We start from the raw sequence: 27727 nt of genomic DNA, 5'->3' as shown, positions 1-27727 counted from the left end.
GCTGACATAAAATTAACTGCTAATGGAGCCCTTCTCAAGCCAAATCCATTCAAGGGACATTCATCCTTCAACACTTTCCTGATACATATATACAGAAAGAACAGATTGGGTTTTTTTTCTCACAAGGCACTGGAAAAAAAATTACAGTGCAATTCAGGATGAAGAACTAGAGGACATTCCTGGATACCTTGATGTTATACACAGGTGATCAAGTGAATACAGGATTACTTTGGAAAGTAAATACATAAGTATTGCATAACCATCCTTTGCTCAAGGATGCTCTTCCTTGAGAAAAGAAAACCTTTCAGTGGTACATGTATGAGGAAAAATACATTATGCTGTTCAAAGTTTATTTGGTTTATTCTATTAACATATATAGATTATCTATAATCTGTATCACACATATAGACTTTAGATCGAGTAACTAAACATAGATATTCTTCAATCATTTCCATGTCTTGATTTTTTATCCTCTGTTTATAGAGTAGCAGGTATTTCTTCAAATTCAGCTGAGTTTCCATCATCAAATCCTGCTCGTGGTCTCAACATGTTTCTGTTACTTTAATCACCAGAAATATTTATTTCTGCTTAAGTAAGTATGTGTTCATAATCATTGTAATTTTAAGTTGGCAGGAAAATCTGGAATATTAAACAGTTTCTCGATGCTCCACACCCTGTTTACAGCCACAGTATATAAAGTGTATATGCTATATTTAGCTTAAGAGAAGCTTATTACTAGACTGTTTCTTATCACTTATGAGCAATCTGCCAATAGCCTGAAACTCTCCTACTGATGGGAGATAGTCTATTAAATTTCATTTTATAATACTGAAATAATAACAAACAGCAGTTGCAATCATATCAGTTTCCTCTTAAAGAGCTGGAGAGTGAAAAAAGAAATAAGCAGCAGGGAAAGGGGTAACGGCTTAGCTAATCGCAGTTTAACGCTCTTCGCCTTCCTCACTTAACTTTTCTCACTGAGAAAACTAACTTTTCTGGCTTGGGTGTGGTTTTTTTCCTGCACAGAAGAGTGTTATTCTCCATCTTAAAACACCTGCCTCTCCCTTCACCTGTTGCCTACACGTTTCCCCTCTCCTACCCAAATACAAACGCACTCTTCTAGGTGCATGCAATGTGTACTGATTAGTTAACACCTTTCAAAATACAGTATGTAAAAAAACTAACTAGAATTTTACTGACTAAATATATCTGCCTTTTCTGACAAAATCTGTGCTTCTTTCCCTGATAACAACATTATTTGCACTCTCATCAAGCCTGCAGTTGACACCAAACTGGGGGCACTGGTCAATTTGCTCTAGGGCAGGTCTGCCATCCTGAGGGACACGGATAGGCGGGATGAATTGGCTGGCAGGAAACTCATGAAATTCAACAAGGACATGTGCAAAGTCCTGTCCTTGGGAAGGAATTTCCCTGGAACTGATACAGCCTGGGACTAACTTCCTGAGGAGCAGCTCTGCAGGAAAGACCCTGGGGGTCCTGGTGGGCAGCATGAGGCACATGGGCCAGCAGCGAGTCCTGGGAGTAAAGATGGCCAGTGATAGCCTGGGCTGTATGAACAGAGATTGGGGGAAGTGGTTATCACCCCCTACTCAGAAGTCACTAGACCACGCCTAGATACCGCATCCAGTTTTGGGCCCCTCAGCACAAGACAGAGATTGAAAAACTGGATCCAGCTCAGTGGGGGGCCACCAAGATGGTGGGAGCTGGGGCACCTCCCCTGTGAGGAGAGGCTCAGGGAACTGGGCTTGTTCAGCCTGCAGGAGACATGGCTTCGGGGGTACCTAAGAGCAGCCCGCACTGCCAGTGGGAGGACCTTGAGGAGATGGAGGTGGGCTCTTCACATCGGTGCAGGGTGGGAGGGCAAGAGACAACAATGACATCAGCATCCTTATGGATTGGGAAAGAGGGAAGCCTGTGAAACTTACTGACCACAAGATCTTACTCAGATAGAAATAATTTTGCAAGTTTTTTAAAGAACAAACAGTTCTGTAGACAGTGAGGATTTTAATAGATGCTTCAGCAAATACAGTGATAAAGAACATAATCCTTGTATTTTAGGACATAAATCTCAAAATGAAAATGCTAGAAAGAAGTCTGCCATATGTATCTGACATTTCATAAGTAGCTCATGGGGCTTCTTGTGCTTCTTCAAGTACCCACGTTCAATACTGTCAAACATGGACCATTATAATGCACTAGTTACGGCAGTTTCTACTCTAATCCAAACTTTAACTATATGGTATGCCCTGTTCCCCAATATATCTATTAGCTATATTGATAATTATATGAAATTTCAGTTGTCTAAATGTTTTCTGTCTCCCCTGACATTTAGATAATTGAGGTTATACTGCAGCCACTGATTTTTCCCTCTAATACTCTTTTAATTCCAAGAAGAAAAATCTGCTACGCAAATTACACTGGAAGAAATAAGTTGAAAATTATCCACACTTTCTGAACTTTTCATGATGTATTATTTAAACTGCCCAAGGAAACATTAAAGTAATGGCAATTTTTTTTATTATTATTGTTTTTCCTCCATTGGCAATAATGAAGTATTTTCTTTTTTTCTGTTTTGTGACCTATATTCCTATGGAGGGGAGGGGAGGGGAGGGGAGGGGAGGGGAGGGGAGAGGAGAGGAGAGGAGAGGAGAGGAGAGGAGAGGAGAGGAGAGGAGAGGAGAGGAGAGGAGAGGAGAGGAGAGGAGAGGAGAGGAGAGGAGAGGAGAGGAGAGGAGAGGAGAGGAGAGGAGAGGAGAGGAGAGGAGAGGAGAGGAGAGGAGAGGAGAGGGAAAAAGAGAAGGAAGGCAGGCAGGAAGGAAGGAAACAGATTTTGAAAAAAAGCCCTTTTTTCTGTATATTTTATTATACATAACTTTACTGCTTAGTTGAGCCAGAGTTGCGTATTTTGGAGCTGCAACACAACAGTTTCCCTGGTGATCGCCCAGCAGAGTAGCATCTGCCAGAATGTCAGCCTTTCTTTATCTTTCTCTAATGACAGTCAGTAAAATTACCACCTCAGTTTCCTTGGTTGATGAAATGCTGTTAATATTTCTCTTCTTAGCTGAAAGTGAACAGAATCAGCACTAATGTCAAGGACCCTTGAATACTCCATTGCCTCTTACAGTCAATCCCACATGTTACTGATTGTTTCAATGGGAGAGAGCAATACATACTTCTTTGGATGAAGATCATCATATCCATTTGCAAAAGTCATGGAAAATCAAGCTTTGAATTAATCAGTAAAGTATTTTAAGGGACCCTATTGAAAGACAGCACAATTCTCATGCTCAGTGGTGATGGGAGTTATTCCAGTGCCAATATAACAAAAAGCAATGAAATTAGGGAAGAAATAACTTGGGTTGATGCTGATTGTATGAGAGAAATTAAAATGCAGTGAAACTTCATTTTACTCAATCAAAATATACTCTATGCATTAAACAATGCAACATGGCATTAAACTATATAACATGATTAAATAACTGTAAAAATAAAGCACATGAAAAGTAGATGGCACAAGCAGGGAAGAAGCAATATTTCAAGCACATAGGCTGCAAGTTGATGAGGTGTAGACTACGTGGGTGAGACTCAGCTCCCCTAACCAGAGATATCTCTAATATAGTAATCTGAATATGAGTTATTCACTCGCAATTCTCTTCATAATCAATGGACTGAAATGGGAACTCTAGCAGTCACCTGACCTGTGCTAACCATGTCATTCAGGAAAAGATGAATCTCACACTAAAAAAGATTCACACTCACCCTATAAAATCATACTTTCCTCTGTTGACTGTGAGGATAGTCTAGATGACTAGTTCTATGTTATAAATAGTATAGTTTCACCTCTGTCTCAGAACTATAGAAGAGAAAGAATTAATAAGACCATGTGAAGAGGCAGAAGGGCAGACTGAACATGGAAGGTCACAGAGGCAGGGGAATTTTAGATGTAGGACAGAGGAAGTTCCGGGAAATCAAACAGTCCTTCAGGAAAGCTGATCTCTAGATGGACAGATGAACCAGTGGAAAACCTTTCTACACTCCGTATGCCAGCTTCCTTTCCACTCTCAGAGAACAATCCAGGCTCAGAACAGCATTTATTGGAGAATATGAAGTTTAAGTGATTCTTATGATTACATTAACAACAAAATCAGTGACTTCTAGCTTATTAGTTTTGTTTTGAAGACCTGGAAGTAGTTTCTTAAGGAGCAAAGTCAGGGTATGTCCCTGGCTGTCTCTTAGAGTAAGTTCGATATGTACTCCTCAGCCTGGACTTACTGGAGCACATCTTAGCTTCCTGCACACCTAGGTTGCATTTCCATGGGAGCATATAAATGTAAGTCAGCAATCTCAGCACGCGTCACGGGGAGCAATTTATTTGATATCCATATTCTACCTCAAGACATCACTGACATCTCCCACATTTCCTTCTACCCAAATCCTTCTCCAGATATATCTCTGCAAATCAGTAATAACCTTACAACATTGTCATTCAGGATGGGACTCACACTACCCAGAGTCAGTCACACAAAAATTAAGGCTCTAATTTAAACTACTCATCTATACTCTTTCTATAGTCACTGAAGAGAAAAATGAACTTCCAGGGCTTGATATATTCCATCCTGAATTCTGGAAACCTCATTGTTTTACCCATTTACTACAGCAAGACCCAAATGTCTGTATCTTTGCTTAATTGCCTGCTTCCATGCCCAGACTGTCATTTGATATACAAGACCCCTCCCATGTTGTCATCAGCACGCTTTTTCTGAGAAATGGCTGAAAACCAGGTTTATGTGGGCCATTATGGCCACAGACTGGGAAGGCTTAGTTTGTGAAATTCTCAGAAGACTCTAGGTGAGCTGTTATCTTCTCATGCATGACTCACCCCGTGCCTTTGAAAGTGCACTACGGAGTGCATGTTCCCACTCCCATAAAGTACCCCAAAACAGGAAAAAAGATTGCATGAGTGTGTTGACTGCTAGTGCTAAGATACTGTTTGTCAGCACAACAGCAAGATCCTGTTTAGCTCAAAAAATCCTGTATCTTGGCATGCATATTTTGGCATGCAGGTCAAGGATGTTATTAATCACTAAGTGGGAGGGAGGGCAGACGTGAAGTATTTTGGGCAGCTTATGGCAGAAAGACTTGAACAAGTCACTTAATCTAAAATACAGATTCTAAGGAAAGAAATGTCAAAGAAACATGCTGGAGGTACAGCTATGAATGCTATCTGCATGAACAAAAATGCTCGTGTATATGAAGGCCAGCCATATGTTGTCACGGTTGTGCTATGTATCCTCTATATCTGACACAATACCAGACTGTTTAAATGGAAATAGCCTAGGCTGGTGGAAAGTGAAATCAATTTTCTCCGTTCCCTCAGAGGGACTAAAATTTAGACTTGACACAAGAAAACAAAGGATTTAAGTGTTAATGGTGGGTTTTACAAAACAAAGTATCAGGGAGACCTGTATGCTGCAACAGGGCGTGCTCTTAGCCATGGTTCCTGTCCAGCCGCTATGTCTGGGCTTGCTCCTCAATACAGAGCAGGGAGCTGCAAAGGAGGATACCCTTCTGGGTCCTGACCAAATAAAAATTCAGGATATGGCCAGGGTTCACAGACAAACTGAGGGCTTGGGAAGCACTCCGAGGACCTGCAAGTTGGACATAGGCTTTAAGGCTCCCAAGCAGCTCGAGAGAAATGGAGCAGGACACTTACAAACAAATGTGTGCTTTTCAGATAAGAGAAAAGTGGAAGGAGAGAGACAAAAGAGAAAAAGAGAAGGAAATATATACAAGCATAGTATTCCTGAAGAAGAAATTATATACAGAAGCAGAAGTCCTAGACTCTTTAGAGGATTCTTGCATGATGAATTGCCTAAAGCAGGGGAACATGCACAGATGTTTTAGTGCTTTGTGCAGGTCTGTATGTTTATAAAGTAAAGAATAACTCTTCTGGAGCCTGCATGTCTGCTTCATTTGCACATCTCCCTAAAGACAAAAAGTGTAAATCCTCCACAAGGCTGCAGAAAAATACATGCTTAAAGTAATGGGAAGTCTTAAAATATCCTGGAGCTCTTGGGTGGTGATACATCAGAACTGCAGGGAAAATCCAAGGAATCTTTTGTGTTTCTTTTTTTTTTAACTTAACCCAAGATCACTTCTGAGTTCCCAAAAAAGATAGGTGCCCCAGCTTTGCCCTGACTTCATACTGAAGTAAGACACACCTCTGTGCCAGCCAGTAAGTCCACGCACAGCCAGAGGGTTCAAGAAGAAAGTCAGTGCTATAGCCTGCTCAGAGCAAGAAAAGGAAGAAGGTTCAGGAGCCCTCTGTGGTGGGACCTGAACAGAGCAGCACGCTGAAGGGCAGCTCTACCAGGCTGGGTGGCACCACAGAGAGAGCGAGCTTCTGGGCAATGGAAATTTTCTTCTACTATCCATTTTCTTCTATTACACATTCAAAACCCACTGACTTTAAACTAACAGGAAGAATCAACACCTAGTACACCGGTAATCTCCAAAACTGCACCTATTCATCTTAAAAAAGGTATATTACGGTATTTTATGCATATCATATTGCTCATATAAGAGTATCAGTATCATTTACATATTTTAATTGCATTTCATAATAATCTTCATTCTGCAGGTGCCTAAGCTGAAGCTAAAAGAATTTGAAACCTTCTCAAAATGGTCATGTCACTGAACTTAAAAGGTTAAAACTGCAGAAGTGATGGAAAGAAGGCAAAAATAGTGGCCATAGATTTTACATAAAAACTTCGAGACTATGGTTTTTAACTTATGAAACATGAAGTCTGGAAAACCTTAGAATAGTCTGAAGCTCATGACTCCTGTCATTGCAGTATTCTTTAGTCATTATAGCACTGATAGTAAGCTTAAGAACATATATATGAGTATGTACAATTTTCGGTTCTCAAGGAGGGATAGACATGGCACTGAGAAACTAGTGGTATTTTCTGTAAAAAGAAAACTGATTTCTGCAACTTCAACTACCAGTATAAAAATGTAAAGTGATATTTTTAGAAAACGTGAGTTTAAAATTAAGTTCCTAAAAGCATTATATCACAACCTCAATATAAACAACATTTTTCAGAACTGGTGAGTATCAGCCTTGAATGACTGCAGAGCAGTCCAGACTTCTGACCCTTTTTTAGTCTCAGGTCTTTACAATGAGCAAAAATTAAGGCTGTAGCCAGAGTAAGGTGTATAAAATCAGAAAATAAAGATCTGACATACTAACTGTATCATTCAGAAAAAATAAAGTATCATTCAGTGTAAAGTAAGTGAAATAATGTTGCCAGGAATAACAGCCAAAGAGAACCCCAGGGAAGCTGGTGAAGGACTTTGAGGCATGTGTGTGTGTGGCAGGTGCACCCACCCTGACAAAGACCGGGGGCTTTAAGACCGCTGCGTCCTTACTTTTCGCACCCTTACTTTCGCGCCTTTACGGTGGCGAGTGCTGACCATCACGTACACGCTTTGGGCCAGTCATTATGGTCACGCATACGCCTCGGGCGAGGCCTAAGAAAGTTACGGCCCTCAGCCAATTACAACTGACCACAGATCAGATTTGGCTAGGGTATAAATGGAGCCCCGCCGGAGGGCAAGTGGAGTCAGTCCTCCTTGGAGCAGCAGGTCTGTGGTCGGGGACTCTCCCCTTGGGTCGGGACGCTGCCCAAGGAAACTCCTGGAGGTTGAGAGCCCTCATCTCATAGGTGAGTGACTGTGCACATTTTGGATCCTCATTTCTAAAGCCGGCTGTGCAGTGTTAATCCCTCATACACCATCCTGAACCTGTGGTTTACTGATGTTGTCAGAGTGTTGACACCTCATTTCTAGTTAGTTTTCTGCTAAACAATTTTGGTTAAAATAAAGTTTATTTTTTAAACTATCACCTGCCTAATTTGATTTCGTGAGCCTCTGCAACAGTGTGGCACCACTCAGAGAGAGCGTCAGTTTAGCCAAATAATGAAACCAAATAGAAAGCTCAAATTCACATAACGAAGTTGTGAATTCTAACTATAAAATTAACTTGTGGAATTATATTGTCTTATTCAATAAATATTCAATAACATTTCACTTAAAATTTTGAAAACAAAGATGTATAGCAAAGAAATTTTGGCAGCTGACAATAGTTCATTGTCAAAAACATTTAGGACTCTCTGCTTAGACATGGAAAGTGGGACTCAGCACTTCATAGAAAGTGAAGTTTACTGTTAGGGGAAAATCTGCAAATGTCTTCAAGGACAAATGCTGCACTGTCCAGAAAAAGGACAAAGAAACTAAAACCTACAAGAGCAGGCCTGGTTCTGCTCTATTTGGCTTGGCGTTACCCAGCCAGCATATATAGCCACCCAGCCAGTGCATGCATGGCCAAAAAAACGGCCACAATACATGCTGCTTTTACTCCCTGCACTAGTTAGAGGGCAAGGGAAGGAAATGGGGTTGTTTCAGAAAGGAAAAACTGAGGGGAAAAATGCTGAGAAAGCAGGCCTACACAGTCAAAAGGACTCAACAAAAAAAAAATATTTAAAATGATCCTATGTCAAAGATGTATTACTTGGAGGGAGAAACAGAAGCTGCAGGAATCTTAAGCAGGGAAGATTTCAGTCTGCAGGGTTAAGTTTTAAATGCCAGCAGCCATGGCTGCAGCATATCTAAATAGCTTATTTGATAAAGAGATGGTTTAGCTGGAGCATCGTTTCCCAGCACTTGGCTCATAAACAACAGGAACATACAGAGAAAAACAGGTCAAAACAAAGACACAAGCAGTCAGGTCAACCAGTATATATTTTACCCAAAGCAACTGCTTTCAAAATTTACTGAGATCTTCTCTCTCCCATTACTTCTGCTCCTGGAATCCATGTTTCTACCTGCAGGTCCACAGACACTAACTTACCAAGCATCCACATCTACATTGCTTTGATTTGCACTCCTTGCTCGACAGCATCTTTTTCTACCATTCCTCAATTCCAAGCCAAATATAATTAGCTCAGACAGTCAGCAGCACCAGTTTCTAAATGCATTGCCAGGTCTCAGTTCTCTCACATCTTCTCCCTTCTGTGACTACCCCAAGAGTGTCCCTCATGATCTTTTCATCAAGGCTATATCTTTCTAAAGTTTCACTCTCTAAAACACAGATTCTTCCAGATTGCTAAAACTTGTCACCCAGGCTCGTATCACCGTGCATATCAATTACTGCAGTGCTCTCCCTCAGCCTGGACAAATGTAATCTGCCATCTTTGGTATCCATTCAAAATGCTCCCATGAAGTTCATTTTCTGAGCCCATCATCTGCCTGTGTCATTCTTACCTATGCATCCATCCATTGCATATCCTTTCCCTACCTCATCAGTTATAGCTACTTACTTTCATTTCCAAGAAATTTCAGAGTCTAATTCATCCCCCTTCAGCCCTCTCCAAGCATTTCGCATTCTGTATCCAGCAGCTCATTATGCTTGCCCCCTATGTCTGACTTGTTAAATGCAAGAACCTTTGTTCTTCTTTCTGTGCCATACTTCTCTGTAAACATCCCTGAATGAATAGTATGAGACGATTGAAAAGATTACGTTCATTGTCTGAGTCCAAGATTAGAAGCACTGAGGTTCTGAATTCAAAATGCTATAACAGTAAAGCTGGGTGAATAATTTACAGCATGGAATTTATTTAATGAATTTTGCTTAATTTTCTGTTTACAAAATGGTGAATTTGGTATTCAGAAGCACTCACCAAATAATCTCTGCAAATTATTCTTGCCATGTTGCTTAAAAACAAGCAGATTTGAAAATTGATCTGTTTTGATGTATATATAGGTCACATGATAAATTTCTGTAGCCTAGTTACAGGAGTATATCTTAGAGGCAGGCTGTGGGTACAAATACTGGTGATTATATATCTAAAATTCGCTGCCTGACAATAACTTCTAAAATTATAGTTGTTGTGGTGGTGATCATTCCTAGCAATAAACTTAGCTTCCAGAATATCATCTGAAACAAATGAAAAAGATATAAACACACAAGCTATTTTTGTTTTAAAATGCAAATGCTTTTTCAAAAGAATTGTCATTTTATTTTAAGCCTGATTCTCTATGGAAAAGAAAAAGGGTTCATTGCCTGAGCTTTGTCTTTCTGTAATGCTCAACCAAGTCATTTTCACCTAACCCCACAGTAACATTTTTAGACTTCTGGTTAAAAAACAAATGAAAAAAAGATTTGGGGGGGAGGAAAAAAGATACAGCTCCAAAATAGCCACAGCGCACACTGCCTTGTTCATGTATGGGCTGCAGAGGGAAGCAGGGGATGCGTAGGCAGGCTCAGGGGACATGGGGGAGTAGGGAGATGGAGGAAAACCCAGGATGAAAGGATCTGAGAAAGAAGGTGCTATAATAAGGCAGTAACAGTGGAGAAAGGGTGTTAGAGCTGTAAGACATCCTTCCGTAGAAAAATAGGTTTTGTTTATTCTCTGTTCATAGAATTACATGGACTAAATGATATAATATTCATGACCTATGTCTAAATATTCCTTCTTAGTGTTCTCACAGGACTCGGCCAACCTTCCTTCCAAACAGGTCATAGAGTTTTACACACTTTATTTCCTATTCCCATGCAACCATAGTTTTCAACAAAGAATGTCCCGAATGCCTCAAAAAAGCTAACTAAAATTAATCAGCTGGGAAAACACTAACTACACCCATATACCAGATACGGCATGTGAAACAGGGTCACTAGATATCACTCTTGACTGTGGGTCAGAAGTTCCTCAAGTCCCGTTCTCAGAGCTGGCTCGAGATCCAGTGCAGCAACATCAGATAAGTACAAGCCGAGACCAAACTTGCAAACTTTTTTGACTATATCACCGTAACAATTTTCAAATGAGGGTCGGTACCTTCTATTGTAGTCCTCTCCCAACATGGCCTTTGGCTTCTGAGCATTAGTAATACAAACCCCTAGCCCAGGAGCACAAAACTTATTTACAGTGTGATCTTTTACTTTGGTATACTGTCCTACCAATCTTTATCTATACCATGTTCAGTTTTATCTGTGGTAAATATTGTAACTTTTCAGCCTCAACTATTATTTAGGTGGGTAATTAATATTTTGGATGCCTTTTAAAGTGTATTAGAAGCTAAAAATTAAAGGGACAGCACTCTCGTGAAAACCTTTTCTCTATAGCCTATCAACAAATACTATTTGAAACAGTTTGAAAACTGGTGATTTAGTTTGCCAGCCTCAGACAGAAAACAAAGTCAATATATAATTTTACAACTACATTTTTTTTCTTTGCTGCATTCAGTTATAAAAAGAAATTTGCTCTGCTTTTCCTATCACAAAATTAAAGGTATTCCATATACAAAACATATTCTCTGTGGATTTCACAGGATAATTACACAGGTAATATCTTAACAGCATTTATTAAATTCTACCTCCCCTCTTATTTCTCTCAAATACATACTGGACACCAGATCCACTGAAGAGCAGTAAAGGTGTTGAAGTGTGTAACAGGACCAACACATGCAACATCTCCTTTTCTGCAGAGCAGCAAAGGAGCATGGCACCCCAGTGCCATGTTCCACTCATTCAATTTACTATGAATGGACATCTGCTGTCTTCTTCCTGTTTTTCAGTGGAAGTTTAAATCTCTTATAACACTTTTTTTAGTGAATGCTCTGCTCTTTATGGAAAATTTGAATTCTTTCAGGGGAAAGATAAGTGCCTAAACCCTAAATCATTCAAGTTTCAGCTGAAACAGAAGGTATTTGAGTGCCTTCCAGGAGCTGCAGCTTGGGCTAGCATCATCACTGTGCACTTCATCACCCTTAGGACACTGTGGCTGACCTAAACGAAACCAGGCTATAATACAGGACATGTACGTTCCTACAGGAAAATGGGAATATGAGGCATATATTCCCATGGGGGAAGCATGATGACAGCTCAGCATCAAAGTATTTGATTTTCAGTGGGCATATTTCAGATTTATTTTTTCACACAAAACAAAAATACTGCCTTTCCTTTTTTATAGGGAAGGTCTGTCGTTTAGGAAGATGGCTACTGGGATTTTTTTCTATCTTATTTTCAATTAGATTTTGCTAACTTAGGACTTGAGCTATTACCTTGTAGATGTCCAGGAATCCACACTGATGGTCAAACCGTGTGTAGAGTTCGTTCAGCATGCTGATGACCTGCATGGGTGTGCACTGCGCACAGATGGCAGTGAAGCCAACAATGTCCGAGAAGAGCATGGTGACATCATCAAACTTCCTGGCCTGAACCTGCTGCCCCTGCCACAACTGCTGAGCCACTTCTTCAGGGAAAATAGAAATAAGGAGATCTACTGTTTTCTTTTTCTCCTCTTCCAGGGCTTGGTGTGTGCATTCTAGTGTTGCCTTCAGTTTATCCATTCGTTTTTTCAAGCCATCCTGGGCCTTTGCTTGCTCCCCAACCAATATGACATCACGAGTAGCATCATGGATAGGTATGTCCGAAAGATGGAGGCCTCGGCCCATCAGTTCATCCAGCTTGTCCACACAGGGGGAACCCAGAAACAAAATGGAATTTGATTCTGGCACATGAATCATTTGTCCTTTAATTTCCATCACCTGCAAAATAAAAATAGAGTTTAGAAAAGGAAAAATTAGCTGATAGATGTGGATCCCCGTTCTACTTTCCCCATCTTTCCTCTTCAGCTAAAACGATAAATATAAACTGTAGCCTTTTATACAGAAGCCTTTTACACTCACCTATTCAAGTAATGAGACTCACATAGTCTACTCACCAAGGTGAGTCAGAAAATAGCCTATACTGACACAAAAGTATTCCCAAATCAGATGTTGAATTATATTTCAACCCAAATAAATAAGCAACCAACCACAATAACATGTATTTCTCAGAATGGTGTGTAAATAATGCTTCTAAATTTTGCTCCTGGAATGTACCTGGCCTTAAAAGCAAATTCCAGAGTAGCTCCTTCTCTGTTACTTAGCTATAAATTATAAAAAGCACAAAATTAAAGGGAAATGACAACTATCTGAAAGCAGGTTAGTGACATGGTGAAGTAGCTTCCGTTCTTTTTCAGCAAAACGGCCACTAAGTCAAATGTGGCCATGTTATAGAGAAACCAAATACGAACAGACATGAGAAAGAACTCCATAAAATAATTAATGGCATGGAAAAAGTGTACCAGTGCTCCTTTTTCCTATTCGCCTTCTCATACATGCAGCAGAGTTGAAGGCTGACATTCTGTTAGAGTCTGCAGATTTCTTGGTGATATAGATTGTCCTGCTTTCGGCAGGGATAGAGTTAATTTCCTTCCTAGTAGCTGGTACAGTGCTGTGTTTTGGATTTAGGGTGAGAACAAAGTTGATAACACACCGATGTTTTAGTTGTTGCTAAGTAGTGCTTACACTAGTCAAGGACTTTTCAGCTTCCCATGCTCTACCGACTGAGAAGGCTGGAGGTGCACAAGAAGCTGGGAGGGGGCACAGCCAAACTGGCCAAAGGGACATTCCATACCATGTGACGTCATGCTCAGTATATAAAGCTGGGGGAAGAAGAAGGAAGGGGGGGACGTTTGGAGTGATGGCGTTTGTCTTCCCAAGTAACCGTTACGTGTGATGGAGCCCTGCTTTCCTGGAGATGGCTGCACACCTGCCTGCCCATGGGAAGTAGTGAATGAATTCCTTGTTTTGCTTTGCTTGCGTGCACAGCTTTTGCTTTCCCTATTAAACTGTCTTTATCTCAACCCATGAGTTTTCTCACTTTTACCCTTCTGATTCTCTCCCCCATCCCACTGGGGGGGAGTGAGCGAGCAGCTGTGTAGTGCTTAGCTGCCGGCTGAGGTTAAACCACAACATAGATTCATGTAATTTGTATTTGCAGAATAGAAGAAGGAACAGTAGGAAAGGAGTAGCAGGTAGCTCGTCACACTGGTTTAGAGATTTTGCATTTGCCTGTTAAATGGCTACATGTTTTGAGTGCTGTCCAGTGGTTGATACCAATGAGGCCCTGGCTTGTTACCTCTTGCTCTATGATGGCAGTTGAGCACAAAACTACCAGACTGAAATGGACATTGAAAAACAACTGTAATGAAATATTTGACATTTGGGGCTACATACATTTTGATTTTTGTTAACTTACCTGGGTCACACAATAGTAACTGTCAAATACCGCAAAGGGACATTTCTCACCTGAATATAGTATTTAAAAAACAAAAACAAGCAAACAGAAAACTAAGATGAACATGTTTTGTTTAAGCAGAAAGTAATTAAATAGGATAAACTGAATCTCCTTGTAAATACAGCCTGCCATAGCCTCTGCCGTGAAAAACAATCATTGTTTTCATTCCAGGACTGCACAAAGACCAGGGCAATACTGTGCTAGGTGATCTAAAAAACCCACAGTCCTTACCCCAAGGATCTCATAGTCAAAACAGGCACAACACACAAACTTTGTGCATCTAAGCACAGTGTTAGGCACCATAATGCCTTAAATCTGTATTTTTCCATTCCACACAATCCACTGAAATAAAAAGTCTCCTCCAGTCACCCTTTCTTTCATTGTCTAGGCATTCCCTCACTCTCACATGATTCACTTTACCATTTAATCCTCTTTCCTTCCATAATCCTTCCAAGCAAAATAGGAAAACCTCAATCAGAGAATCCAGAGGTGTCTGTAATAATGATGTGATTTAAGTGTCTAGAGGCCTGGAAGCTCCTGCTGAGCTGACAGCTACCCTCACATGGTACTTTCCATGTTTGGGGGAGATGTTGGGAAGCTCCTGTTTCTATTAGGGATTTCTTACATTAGATAATATGCTGTCATTGCAGATCCTACTGTCAACATGGAGACTGAGCCTATCCTGTCCCCATGCCCCTCTGCCTCCATACCCCACACTGCTAGCAACCCGACAGATGTAACTTTGATGTCAGCCTGGTAACTCAGCAAATGAAAGTAAATGAAAGTAATTAAAACTGTCAATTTTCGTAATTTAAGTTCCTGCACACCTACTAATATTTACATTTCTAAGCCTTGTTTCCTCAGCTTTGTTATGGGACAGCCATCTCTGTGAGAAAGCTAGTCAGCTACCTAGATGGGCAGATTTAATGCTCCAAGACTAATTGTTCTTTTTAATTTTTAAAACATATGGCTCCCTGCTCAAAACATAAGGGAAATAGGTGCTTTCTTCATGCATGCAGCCTCACACTTTCAAAGGGTAAATATGAAATTGTTTTAACTCTGAAGTACAAATTGCCAAATGTGAAATACATGGTGTGGTATTTCTAAATTTTCTTCTTATTTTGTTCCCCTCTGCCAGACAGTTTTTCTGTTTTCTGTTCCTAGAACTTCACTGGTGTGCAAAATAAATGTATCTCATATTATCACTTCTCTCTTCCACCTCCAGATGAAAATAGGGTGTCAGCTCAGGAGGAGAGAGTGTGACCACAGACCCTGGCTGAGCCAGCCTGGCCGGGGGGTGGGCTGCTTGTCAGCAAGGCAAAGCGCCTGGCTTGGAGCCATGTTTCTTCTGTTAACCTGCTGTGAGACTAGAAGAAAATTAATGCATCCCTCTGTGCTCCTGCTTCACCTTTTTCAATTTGAGGTGTTAAACTTTTTGATGTAATCTCTGTCCCTGTGAATATATTATGCCAACCTTCCCTGGGTAGATTCTTCTTAGGAAACACTGATCGAGTGAATAATGTACTAAACAGGCACTCTGGAGTCCTCTGCTCTGCTTCTGGCTAACCCCAGGCAAATTACCAGCTCTGAGTGCTTATTTGGCCTTTCAGCACAGCAGGAACAACAACATTGACCACCCTATTACACACTTCAAGACTTACATGTGAGAAGCAATAGAAGACACAGACGTGTCTTAGGCATGTAAAATGCCTAAACTAATAATAACCTGCTCTGCCCAAGTGAGCTGAGCCCCTGCTTCAACAAGGTTGAGGGGTTTTAGAGCAATTTTAGAAACTTTTGCAAAGGTATTCTCCCTACACAACTGCTCAGTTTCCTGAAAGTGTCAAAGATTCAGTGCTATTTTGACTTTATCCTCTGAATATTATTATCATTTGCTCTGCTTAACAGGAATTGTTGATGTTTCCTATCACTCCTTTCATGTTATATTACTGATTCTGATGTCCTGCTCTCTCTTGATGACTGAGGTGGTTTTTTTTAGAAAATGGCCTGCTAGTCTCTTCAAGTTGCCAAATCAGGGAACTGGACAGCAGAAGCAAAGCTGCCCCAGCTTGCCTGCGGAGAAACACTCAGGTCTTGTAAAGCACAACAGTAGAGAAGAGCTAAGACTGCATCACTCTCGTCAGTTTTTGCAAAGCCCTTTCCTTTCCAAAGAAGTTTCTGAGATGATTCAGACTCTTTCTAGAGGACTTTGGTCTGCAACTGTGATCCAACATAGCCTCCATCTCTTTTCTTTGGACTTTCTTGCCTCTTATATCCTCTGTATCTTAAAGTGTAACTGAATGAAATGGGACATCAGATTTGCCTGAAGCTTGCCATAGCAAGTCACACTTCTGAGCATCTCCCCAGAGCTGGACTGCTTTACACCCGGACCATAAGCCTACAGGCAATCAGGATTACATCATCTATCTTTCTTGTAACCAGGGAAAGATTGAAACATTTCTGTCATCAGTTGTATTTCATTACTGCTACATTTCATTGCTTTCCTGCCTCTGTAATTATATTCTCACCGAATAAAATGAGAATAATTCCACTGTTTTCAGAGGACATTCTCCTGATCTACAGTAGTATAAGAGAACATTTTGAAATGAGCAATTACACATCATATTTTATGGGATTATGTTGCTGGGAAATAATGGTTCAGCCTAAGTAGCTCCAGGATGAAAAACAAAAATCCTATCACTGAATTTTACTTTCACTGCAAATCCACTGCAAAGAAAGGGGAGCAAACAGAAGAGGTCCTGCTTCTCAGAAATTCTTTCAGCCCCTGTCCCCAAAGACCCACCCAGGGAACACTGACAGACTCTAAAGCTGCTGTTTGAGAACATAAGAGAGTCTCCTACTGTGCTGTACACCAACAGTTACTTCATTAGGTACACAATATCCAATGCTCTGCATGCTCTGGATGCATGCCACCCTAGGATTAAGTATGGATCAAAAGCTTATGAATCAAATGCCAACTCCACTGCCTAGTCTTTAAGGAAAAGCCTCATTTGTTGCACTGATGGAAGACAATACTTCTCTGTACAGAGACGGGTGTTTTGAAATAGTGACTGAGAGAAGGTCTACACACCTTCTGGAAAATATTAAGGGAAATATGAGACGGTATTTTTGAGAAAGAATTGGGGGTTCAAAAAATAATTTTCTTCATCGTTAGGCCAGGCCATGTATTCTGCAGCCTCTGCAATCCACAAATTTTAATGGAGCTGCCGCTTTGACTTTAATCAGTACATAATCCCTCCTGAACTGTGATTATAGCCTTTTTTTCAGTTTTTTTTTCTTGGGAGCAGGTTAGGAAACTTACAGTGCTAGGCCACACTTTTATAAACAGTTACACATGCATGCTTGACTTCATACAATGAACAAATTCAATGCAAATAAACAAAGCTGCTTCTTTAACAGGCCCATAATTATTTACAGGACTGGGAAGATTGAGGGAAAATCAGCTTATGACAAATTGATGTGGACACCATCATCACTTCAAGGTACAAAGAAAATAACATAAGCTCAGAAAAAAAAAACCATCACTGCACACTGAGGATGAGAATATAGGGTGACTTTTAGAAAGGTGAGCCAGCTGCTAGCCTAAATTTTAAAACAGCTGGATTCACTTCTCTGAATGTCCTGTAGGATACATGGCAGTGTCTCAGGGACATTTACAGCAAGATATTCCAAAATATTTGAGCGGTTAGGGGCTTAGGGGATTTTGTGAGCACTGGACAAGGCAACAGGTCATTTCCAGACAGCAATGTTATGACTCTGCTTGTCATGTTTCCAGATGACACATCTAGAAGAGCTGCAAGTATGATGGAAGACACTGGAATTAAAAAAAAAAACCTCTTAAATTGGAGAAATGGACTAAAAACAGGGTTCAAAACAAGGGCAATGAATATGTTTAGGCAGAAATAATCAAATGCAAAAAATACAGGCAAGATAGATAACAGTTCCTAAGAAGATGGCCCAGTGTCTACAGAGTGGAACAGATGAATGTAAGCCAACAAGTCATGCTGTCATTAAGAAAGAAAACACTATACAGGACTATGTAAATAGGAATGTAGTTTTCAAAACACAGAAGTAATTCTTTCTGCTCTGACCACCAGTGTTCAGGCCCCAGATAGACAAATCTGTTCCTGTTTGGTATAATAAAGAAAGAGGTGGATCAACTGGAGAGACTCTGGTGAAGAGCAATGAATGTGATGAAAGGTCTAGAAAAGATGACCTAGAAAAAAAAATTGAAAAAATTTGATAGTTTACCCCAAAGAAGAAAAATTGCAGGGTGGGGATATGAAATTCTTCAAATACACTAAGAGCTGATGCAAAGAGGTCAGATTGTTCTACAGATCCAGTGGGAAAAGCTTTGCAGAAAAGGACCTGGGGACCTGGGGTCCTGGTGGACACCAAGCTGAACATGAGTCAGCAATGTACTCTTGCATCAAAGGCTAACAGTACTCTGGGCTCCATTAGGAGGAGTGGTGCAGCAGGTTGAGGGAGGTGATCTTTCCCCTCTGCTCAGCCCTGGTGAGGCCACACCTAGAGTGCTGTGTCCAGTTCTGGGCTCCTCAGTACAAGAGAGACATGGACATGCTGGAGAGTATCCAGTGAAGGGCCACAAAGATGGTCAAGGGACTGGGGCATATCTCCTATGAGGAAAGGCTGAGAGAGTTGGGACTGTTTAGCCTGGAGACGGGAAGGCTCAGGGGGGATCTTATCAATGAATATAAATACCTGAAGGGAGGGTGCAAAGATGACAGAGCCAGGCTCTTTTTACTGGTGCCCAGAGACAGGACAAGAGGCAGTGGGCAGAAATTGAAACACAGGAGGTTCCCTCTGAACATCAGAAAACACTTTTCTTACTGAGGGTGACCGAGCACACTCACAGGTTGCCCAGGGAGGTTGTGGAGATATTCAAAAGCCGTCTGGATGTGGTCCTGGGCAACTGGCCCTAGGTGGCTCTGCTTGAGCAGGGGGTTGAAGCAGATGACCTCCAGACGTCCTTTCCAACCTCAACCTTTCTGTGACTGTGAAATGAACAAAGAGTAAAAGGCTCAAATTGGAAAAAATCAGTTTCATGTGGGACATTCTTCTATTTATAGGGACAGTGAGAATGGAAGCATGAAGTGGTAAGGAGCTGGATTCTCCATTACTGGAGATTTGTGAGACCTGCCAAAGGTGATCAATCTTGCTGGGTAGCAGAGGGATGAACCAGTGACTTAACAGAGTGGAAACAGGAAGGAGAGGTAGGAGGGTATCATTTTGTCTTCAAACAAAAACTACACAACTTATTTCTGGGATAATTAATGTAGTCCAAGTGTGTATAGTGTGGAATTCCTTACTTTACTCAGTTTACAACTAAACTAGTCACTCCTCTTTTTACAGGCAACAAGAGAAACAGGTGCTTCTAGAATAAAATTCATGTGCTCTATGTGAGACGTCTAAGTCAGGGTCAAATTAATCATGTCCCATGTGTAGAAATACCTACATTTCTCTGTTGTAAAGGGAGCACAAGGCTTGGACATAGATGCCTACACTGGTTAGATGAGTCTACCCCCTATCAGAATAAACTTACTTCATAGCAGTAAAGATATTCCTGTGTATTTAAACGCACCTTAATACCATTATATAAGTATGGTGAGGGAAGTACAAGTATAAGTCCTCTATTGGTCTAACAGATTTCTATTTTAAATGCTCCAAATCTCAATTCAATTAGTTAAACAAAAACTTAATATGCCTGTAAAGTTAACTCCGCCCTGTGGTTGGCTGACCACCTACACAGGCAGAACATGACTCTGACCTTAGAGAAAAAAGAACAGCCATTACAAACTCTTCAATACTCCAGCTCTGCTTGTAGAGAGGGGTAAGTCAGAGCCACAGCCAGCAGAACTAACTGTGGAGAAGGATTCATGCAAATAAGAAAAATTCATATTCAAATGAAGCCCTGATTCGCTATCTTATCTGTAGACAAAAAAAAAGCATCTAAATTCAATATAAGAATCATAACAAAACACCAGTTTCCATTACACCTATGTTTTATTGAAAAAGCTAAGAGAAATATATATCATCTCCACAGAAATGAAAAATATTTTTTCAATCAATGCCTAACGCAATTGAATAAACTAGTCAGCACAACTCAGGACGTGCTCGGGTTCTTGCTAAAGTACAACTCTCAGCATTTGCTTACAAGTTTGGATTTCCAGCTCAATGCATTGTCAAAAGAACATTATTCCACACAGCAGCAAAGTGACTGTTACAAATTTCTGGTTATTTATAGAAATCCCTCGGGTGTTACATAATGTGCAACAGTCTACAGACCAAAGTGAGCAAATTTAATATTTTCTGTATGTCGTAGATACCTTGCAAACATAGAATGGCAGCATGAATATTGTAGGGAACCCACCTTTATGAAATCCAAAACTTTGGTGGGAATACATTCATGTTCTATAACGTAAAAGAGAGAGAGTGATAATGAGAGAACCATTAAAATCCTTCAGCTGTAAACTTGGACCTCCAAAGCGATTTCTTGATATCAAAAGAGTAAGAGTGTGGCAGATTAAAAGCAAACAAATTAGGGTTAGATAGGACCTTCTCCACATGAAGCATAGGTATGCATGGCAACTCAAAGCATGGAGCCATCTGTAAGTAAATGTGAAAGGGGAAGAAGTAGAGGAGATGGCTCTATCCTTTGCACACTAGTCTGTCAAAGCAACTAGATAAACAAAAGGAAACGGTGGATTACGCCTGAAAAGATCATGATGTTTCTCTTTTCTTGCTTCAAGACACAGAAATTGCTTTTAAGATGGTACTCCAGACTGGTCCTTGGATAAGTCCAAGATAAATCTAGCCCTGAGGCATAAAAATCATGGGAAAATGATTCCTTCGAAAGAACCCCTTTCTTCACAAGGTACCAAAGAGCCATAACTCAACCCTATGTGTGCCTGAGTCAGTTCCCCTCATGGATGCTCCCAAGCAGACGAGTGGGTGAACTCAACATGGCAGACGGGCAGAGCAGCCTGACAAGGTGCTGGTGCCAGGCTGCATAGCATGGAGGAACAAAAGACAGTTGCTAAAACAAGAGGAAGAAACTCACCAGTGATTCCAAGATCATTTCAAAATGCCTTTTAAAGTCAAGATGCTGAGATTAGATTGTTTGGGTTTTTTATGAATAAATACCTTCATACACTTAAAAACGATCTGTCAGGGTCCTGAGGGCACCATTGGCCTGACTGCCCCTGCCCAGTCCCCTGAGGCTCCCCCCAGACTGCCCACAGCCCAGGACCCCATGCCAGCCCCTGGGGCTGTCAGTCCCTGCCTCAGCAATCCTGCAGCAGGACTGATCTCCAGCTCTCACAGCCCTGCCCTGCCTGGCCATAGGCCCCACTGATCCGGGCCCACCCGTGGGCCCAAGGCCCAGCCAAGTCTTGGCCTGTCCCCATCCCCAGGGAGGTGCCAATGCCCGGTGCCGGGACTGCCCCCAGGCTGCCCCGCTCCTGATTTGGGCGGTTAGGACGGGCCCTGGCTGCCAGGCCTTGCCCATCCACCCTGGGGACCCCCATGGCTCCTGGCACCCAGGGAGCCCTGGGCCCCGCTGTACCCTGACAGCATCCCAGAAAAGATTTTACCTAAAACACCTGTCAGAGTTCAAGGAGCGTCTGGACAACACTCTTAGTCATATGGTTTAGTTTTAGGTAGTCCTGCGAGAAGCACGGAGTTGGACTCAATGATCCTTATGGGTCCCTTTCAACTCGAGATATTCTATGATTCTACGTTTTTCCTTTCACTGCAAAATCTACTTAATCCCTTAAGACTGCTTTTAGGTCGCACACACTTTGATTAGTGTGGTAGATTTTTAGGTATCAACAATACACCTCTCTGCTGCTTCATTAAAAGCTAGCATACCCTATGCAGATATACAGTTATCCACCTTACTCCAGCAACACAGAGTTACAAATTTACAGCATCAGGGTTAAAAAAATCTGTTTGTATTGGTCAGGAGCGGAGCAGTGGGAACAATTTTCTTAGAAATGCCCATTTGTTTAGCCTAAGATCTTTCTCTCCGATGCTCTGATTAGATTGCTTCTGGCAATTGGTGGAGCTGGCCTGGCTTCTTCATGGATGGTGGGGTTTAGAAACTGTAGGATTTCTGCTCTCAAACCAGTACACAGCGCCTGAAATTACAGACTGTAGGAGCCCCATGCAACTTCTCAGTGAGATTTATATCCTTGACATAAAGCTTAAAATGGACAGGAGGATTAACTGCTCTGAGAAGCTGCAGATTCTGGGGACATTTCAGTTTATGGGATATTTCACCATTTTTTCATATAACTTTGAGTCAGCCAAGAGCCTTTTTAAAAAACTCCTGAAAACCAGAAGCCCTGCTGCTTGACAGGAACTGTGAGAACGGTGGTAGCAAAAAACATGCTCCAAACAGGAGGTCCTCAAGCCACTCACTTGTATTAATTTTGCATTTCAACCGAAGCAAAATGCATTTTTTTGTACTTACAACCCCACCACAGTTTGATTACAACAAATCAATCAAAGTGTAAGGGAAACTTCCCATATTTAATATTCTCTCTGTGTTTATGTAAGACAAATGGAAGAGAATTACACTACGTTTCCAATGAATGTATGTTAAACACTACTTCTTATTTTAAGTCTTTCCTGGGAAAAATAAATGGATTATTTTTGTGGCATTTTTCTTTCCATTTTAAAAAAGGGATGGAGAATGAGAAAACAAGAATGTAGCATTTGAGGAAGTCATTAAAGCTCTCTGAAAAGTTGGTTCTTCAGTTCAAATGACTCTCCATTAGCCTGATAAGGCAGCGAGGTGGAGGGTGACACAAATGCGCATTCAGTTTGCTAACTTCACAGAGGTAAAAATTATGCTTGTTACAACAATATACCTGACATCATTATGCCAAATTAATAGGTATAGACCTTAATACAATACTTTTCATGTCTTTCTCTCCACCTGCTTATATTTTAAGAAGATTCACATGCATTATCTTTTATAATATAATTTGTAATAGTCATTCCTTGACTTCCAAACGTTTCTTCTGTGCGTGACTCCTACAATGTACTTAGTCAAAAGAAAATCTTGTAAATCTTGTAGGAAAGTTATGAGCCTCATATTTTGCTTTTGGTAGGTTGGGGGCAGAGGGAAGAAAGAATCTGTGAAAAAATGAAACTGTGGTTTCAGTTCTTGACTCCTGGAGAGTATGTGATGAGCCCACAACTCCTGCTCCAAAAGCAGATCCGAGGTTCTGTACCACAGCCTGGCCGCCGGCTGGATGGGTGTTCGTGGGGGTAAGCTCAACACACGTAACGGCGAGTCTCTGGCTCGCCACTGGCTTCAGTGGTGCCCAGGCTGGTCCCTACCACGTTTGCCTTTACGCAGGCAGCTCTGAACATGCTGAACTACAAGCAGAAAATTCCACTTCTGAATAGAAGATAATGTACCATCATTAAGTATCTTTGTCTGCTTGACTGCATCTTTGAAACCTTGTCTCTCTTTTAGTTTTTTGGAAATTATCTTACAAAACAGTGTAATGACCAGCACCCAGAGCAAGGTAATGCTCAGCACATTCCACTAGACCCAATTTTACAAAAAGTCAAAGCATCTGCGGGGAGAGCTTTTTGTGATATAAGCCTAACATAAATTAATAAGAATAATTTAAGATTGCCTTTAAGTTACAACATTTTGTTGTTTTAAAACAAACATGTCATTTTATTTTTACCTTTTGTTTACATCAAAAACCCAGCATCAAAGATCTTTCAATTTGTTTTGAATTATTTAACAAAAAATTTAAGAACAGTTGAGTTATGCAACAACAGTAGTAGCTGATAGAAAGACACTAAAGGATGGGCTCAATCCTTCCTATAGCTTAAAATTCATCCTGTTCCATACATCTAGACCTTCCTTTTTTTTTTGGTGGTGCAGCTGCCATACAACAGTGTGCAGTTACGCCAGGGGAAAAAAATTACCAGGGGCTGAAATTCCTCTGGAGACCCTACTCTGAACTGAGCCCTTTTTTGCTGTATGTTGTGCAAACACACCAAATCACATCTTTGCTTTTTTACTGAGCTTACACTGCAACATTCTTGACTCAACACTCAGGATAATGAAGCAAGTAAGATCACCAAGACTATCTATTTGGTTAAAAATAAATGCTACATATATTCACGTGATCAAAACTCTAATTATCTCATGCCTGTAAAGACCTTTATAATTGACAAATATTATTTGTTAGTTTGTTAAAGACAGATACTTTTATTTATTTCTATCAATGTCAACCAAGCCAGATTACGGAGGAATGTGCCGGTACGCTGAAGGCAGTGGAAAGGCTCCCATTTTCCACAGTATTGTTACTTTTTGGATTAGTTCCTACTGTATTCACTGCAAGATTTGTGCAGGTGCACAAATCAGTCCTGCACCTAATCCTTCCACTAGCAGTATTCAGCTCCTAGCAAAAGCTTCTTGTTTGAACATGATTCGTCCCAGCTGCTTGAGATGATCTGCTAGCAGAAAGTACTCTTAGTCATGCTGTGATATTCTTTGCTAAATACTTTTCTTTCCCAGATCCAGATTAGTTTGTTTCTTTGTGGAAATTGTTTTTATCAAAATGCAATGAAATGGTTAAACGAGAATATATGTTTATTCATGAGAACAGCAGGCAATGAGCAGTAGAAGCAGCTTTCCCCTTCGATCTGTGCAGAACAGATATATATAGCAACCATTAAGAGATGTGACATTTCGTCACCAACCTAGGTATCTTAAAATTCCTGTGATTAAAAGTCCTCCTAGCCCATGCACTAACTACTTTGCAGACATTTTTCTCCTTTAGGACTTACATGCTCCAACTCTTTCCCTATTTCATCTTAAGTATATAAATCTGCTCCAAATTCCTGCCAGCACCACACCAAGGAAACTGATTAGATGTGGAGTCCTCTGTTGGTATTTTTACTTTGTTTTTCTCTTTATTACCCCATATATCAAGTACTTTTGCAGCTTTGAAAAAAGGCTCTATCATTAGAACTTCATACCGAGATTAATCAATTCTGATCTCTTGGTGCAGTATAAATTTTCAGAACACCAGGAGAAGAAATTTCTTCTTTTCCCAGTCCAATCATTCTACGTTAAATCTAATTAGAAAGAGCCATTCTATCTCTCACCGAAGTAATTGTAAATATATCCAGCTGGTTTTAGTGGGAACTGTACCAGCCCTTCAAAATTGAATTTTCTGTATTTTTCTTAAAAATTATTTATTATTATATTTCTTAAAAATTCTGAAAAAAAATCATACTGAATTTATTTCAGTATGTTCAACATAATACAATACAATACAATGCTCCTACAGCATTAGGAGACCTTTTATCCATAACTTTCTATTAGCTACCATATTTGACACGTACCAGTAAAAGACAATCTTCATGTGGAGTCTCTTACAGGCCACGTTAAAGATCTGAATTTGGGAAGAATGCATTGGCCTGGTTTAGTAGTCCCAGGTTAAGGGTGTCAATTTTAACAAATTCCACAATGTACTTATTTTACAACCCATCCAGAAATGAAAAGCGAACAAAAACTTTAAAATGCCTTTAACTTAATTTTAAATAGAACATATGTAGAGTGTGAGAGGGAATAGCCAGATGTAGTAAATATTCACATTTCTGTCTGTATTAAAATATCTGTTTAGCTTCCATTTTCTTCACTGCAATTAATTCATTTTTCCTTGAAATGCTAACAAAGGAAATTAAAAGAATTAGGTGGAAGGTGATATTTTAAAACCAAAACATGGTCTCTGTTGCCTTGATTATTCTAGCACAAATTGAAGAAAGCAGTTAAAACAAGTTGCTTGAATGACCCAGGCTGACAACAAGAGAGAAATATGAAGTTATTCCCCCAAGGTCTTGGCTGCGCAACATTGCTGCCTAGGGGCCACCAAAACCTGGAGGGAGGTTGGTGGGATGGGGCAGGTGTGAATGTGGATGCAAATGGCAGGCCCAGCTGTTACAGTGAAGAAGGACAATGGAAGTCATCAGCCTAAAATGTTGAGAACTGCTGCCTCGGGAAGCTCCCCGCTCAGCTTGCAGATTTCTGTCCTCGGATACCTCAGGGGAGGTTTGCACAACTGCTCAGTACTTGCTGTGGGTAGGCAGACCACAAGCCAGCCCAGCGCCTGAAATCACAGGACTGCCCTAACACAGTGCAGTCACTGTGTGCCTAACTCAGCACCCTGCTGAGAAGCAGAAAATATTTGCTCAGGCACAGCATGATGCTAACACAGCTACCTTGCTTTTGGATCAGGGCCAGCTTACCCATGACAGGCTGAGAGAGTGAGCAGAGCTAAGGAAAAGCTGTCTGTACACACATCGACAGGACCAGCTTCATCCAATTTATGCAAATACTGACCTGCAGCTAATTTGGAGCTGTGAATTCCCTAAAGGGCAGAACACTTGATGAGCTGCCCAATTTTCAGCATTTTGACTCCTGTGATTCTTTGAGTATTAAAGCCTTTAAGCCTAAAATCCTGATTTCAAGAGTCAGTTTTAAGAATAAGATCTAGATGGCTTTCAAAATTTCATGCTTTTTATGTCTGTTCCCTTTGGAAGAGTCAGAGGCACTTTCCTCTCATTCATGACTGCTGAGTCCCCCGCAGTATTGACTGGGAGGTTTTTAAACAGTTCCTGGAGTATTTTGTTGTAAATATACAAAAACAACAACCAAAAAAAAAAACCCCAATGAAAAAAAAAACCCAAAAGCAAAAATGTTATAAGAAGATCCTTCTGAGTCTAAGTGTGTGAAAAATTGGAAAGCAATTCCTCCAGGAGCTGAAGTGATCCTGACGCTGCTGGGAGCAGGGCACTGATTATATTACTGCTCCACATTCAGCAGCCTCGTTTCATATCACATCTCAACAAAGGCGATTAAACCCAACTAACAGTCCCCTGTGCTGCCTGATAGAAATATGAAGCTGTGTGCTACATTTGCAAAGGCAGTGGGTAGTTACATGGCATGGACCAGCCAGGAAGGGCCTTTGACGGAAGTTTTCTGGACATACCCAGGCTAGACGCAGTGCTGTTGCTGCAAATGGAAGGGGCTGACAAGCCTCCCGCTCATCTTGTTTTAAACGGCACCACATCCAAGGGTGTTATTGTAGAAATACAGACCCCTAATGCTGTCCTTAGCTGCAGTCCAACAGTGTGTGTTTTGTGGTGTCATCGGCAAGCTTCCCCCAGGGGCTGTCCCCTCCTCTTCTCAGTCCCTGCTGGGGTTATTAAAAACCCTGCCTGACCCTTAGTCATAGGAGCAGGGGCTCCTTGATGCTCTTCCTTCAATAGCTCCTGGAAGAAAAAGGACCCTGCCCAGAATCTCTTACGAAAAAGAACCCATGAGAAGAGCCTAAAATAAAATGGATTCTCTTCATGGAAATTAATTTACCTTAGTTTTTCCAGTTTTTACCTGGAAATCTGCAACCTTCTGTGGTGATGATTCACCATAAGGCTAAGTTTTAT

At 40.9% G+C, this 27727-nt stretch overlaps 1 protein-coding gene across 1 annotated transcript in view; it reads right to left on the bottom strand.

The window, feature by feature from the left end:
* Window positions 1-27727, bottom strand: part of GUCY1A2 (guanylate cyclase 1 soluble subunit alpha 2) — a 184075-nt gene that overhangs the window by 76499 nt on the left and 79849 nt on the right. The window contains exon 5 of the mRNA XM_076328197.1: window positions 12142-12627. Within this exon, the coding sequence (XP_076184312.1) occupies window positions 12142-12627 (486 nt within the window). The remainder of the gene's footprint in view (window positions 1-12141; window positions 12628-27727) is intronic.

The sequence above is a fragment of the Aptenodytes patagonicus genome, chromosome 1, assembly GCF_965638725.1.
Source record: "Aptenodytes patagonicus chromosome 1, bAptPat1.pri.cur, whole genome shotgun sequence".
NCBI lineage: Eukaryota > Metazoa > Chordata > Aves > Sphenisciformes > Spheniscidae > Aptenodytes > Aptenodytes patagonicus.
Note: the sequence above shows the minus strand (reverse complement) of the source record. Positions and strands in the feature narration are given on the sequence as shown.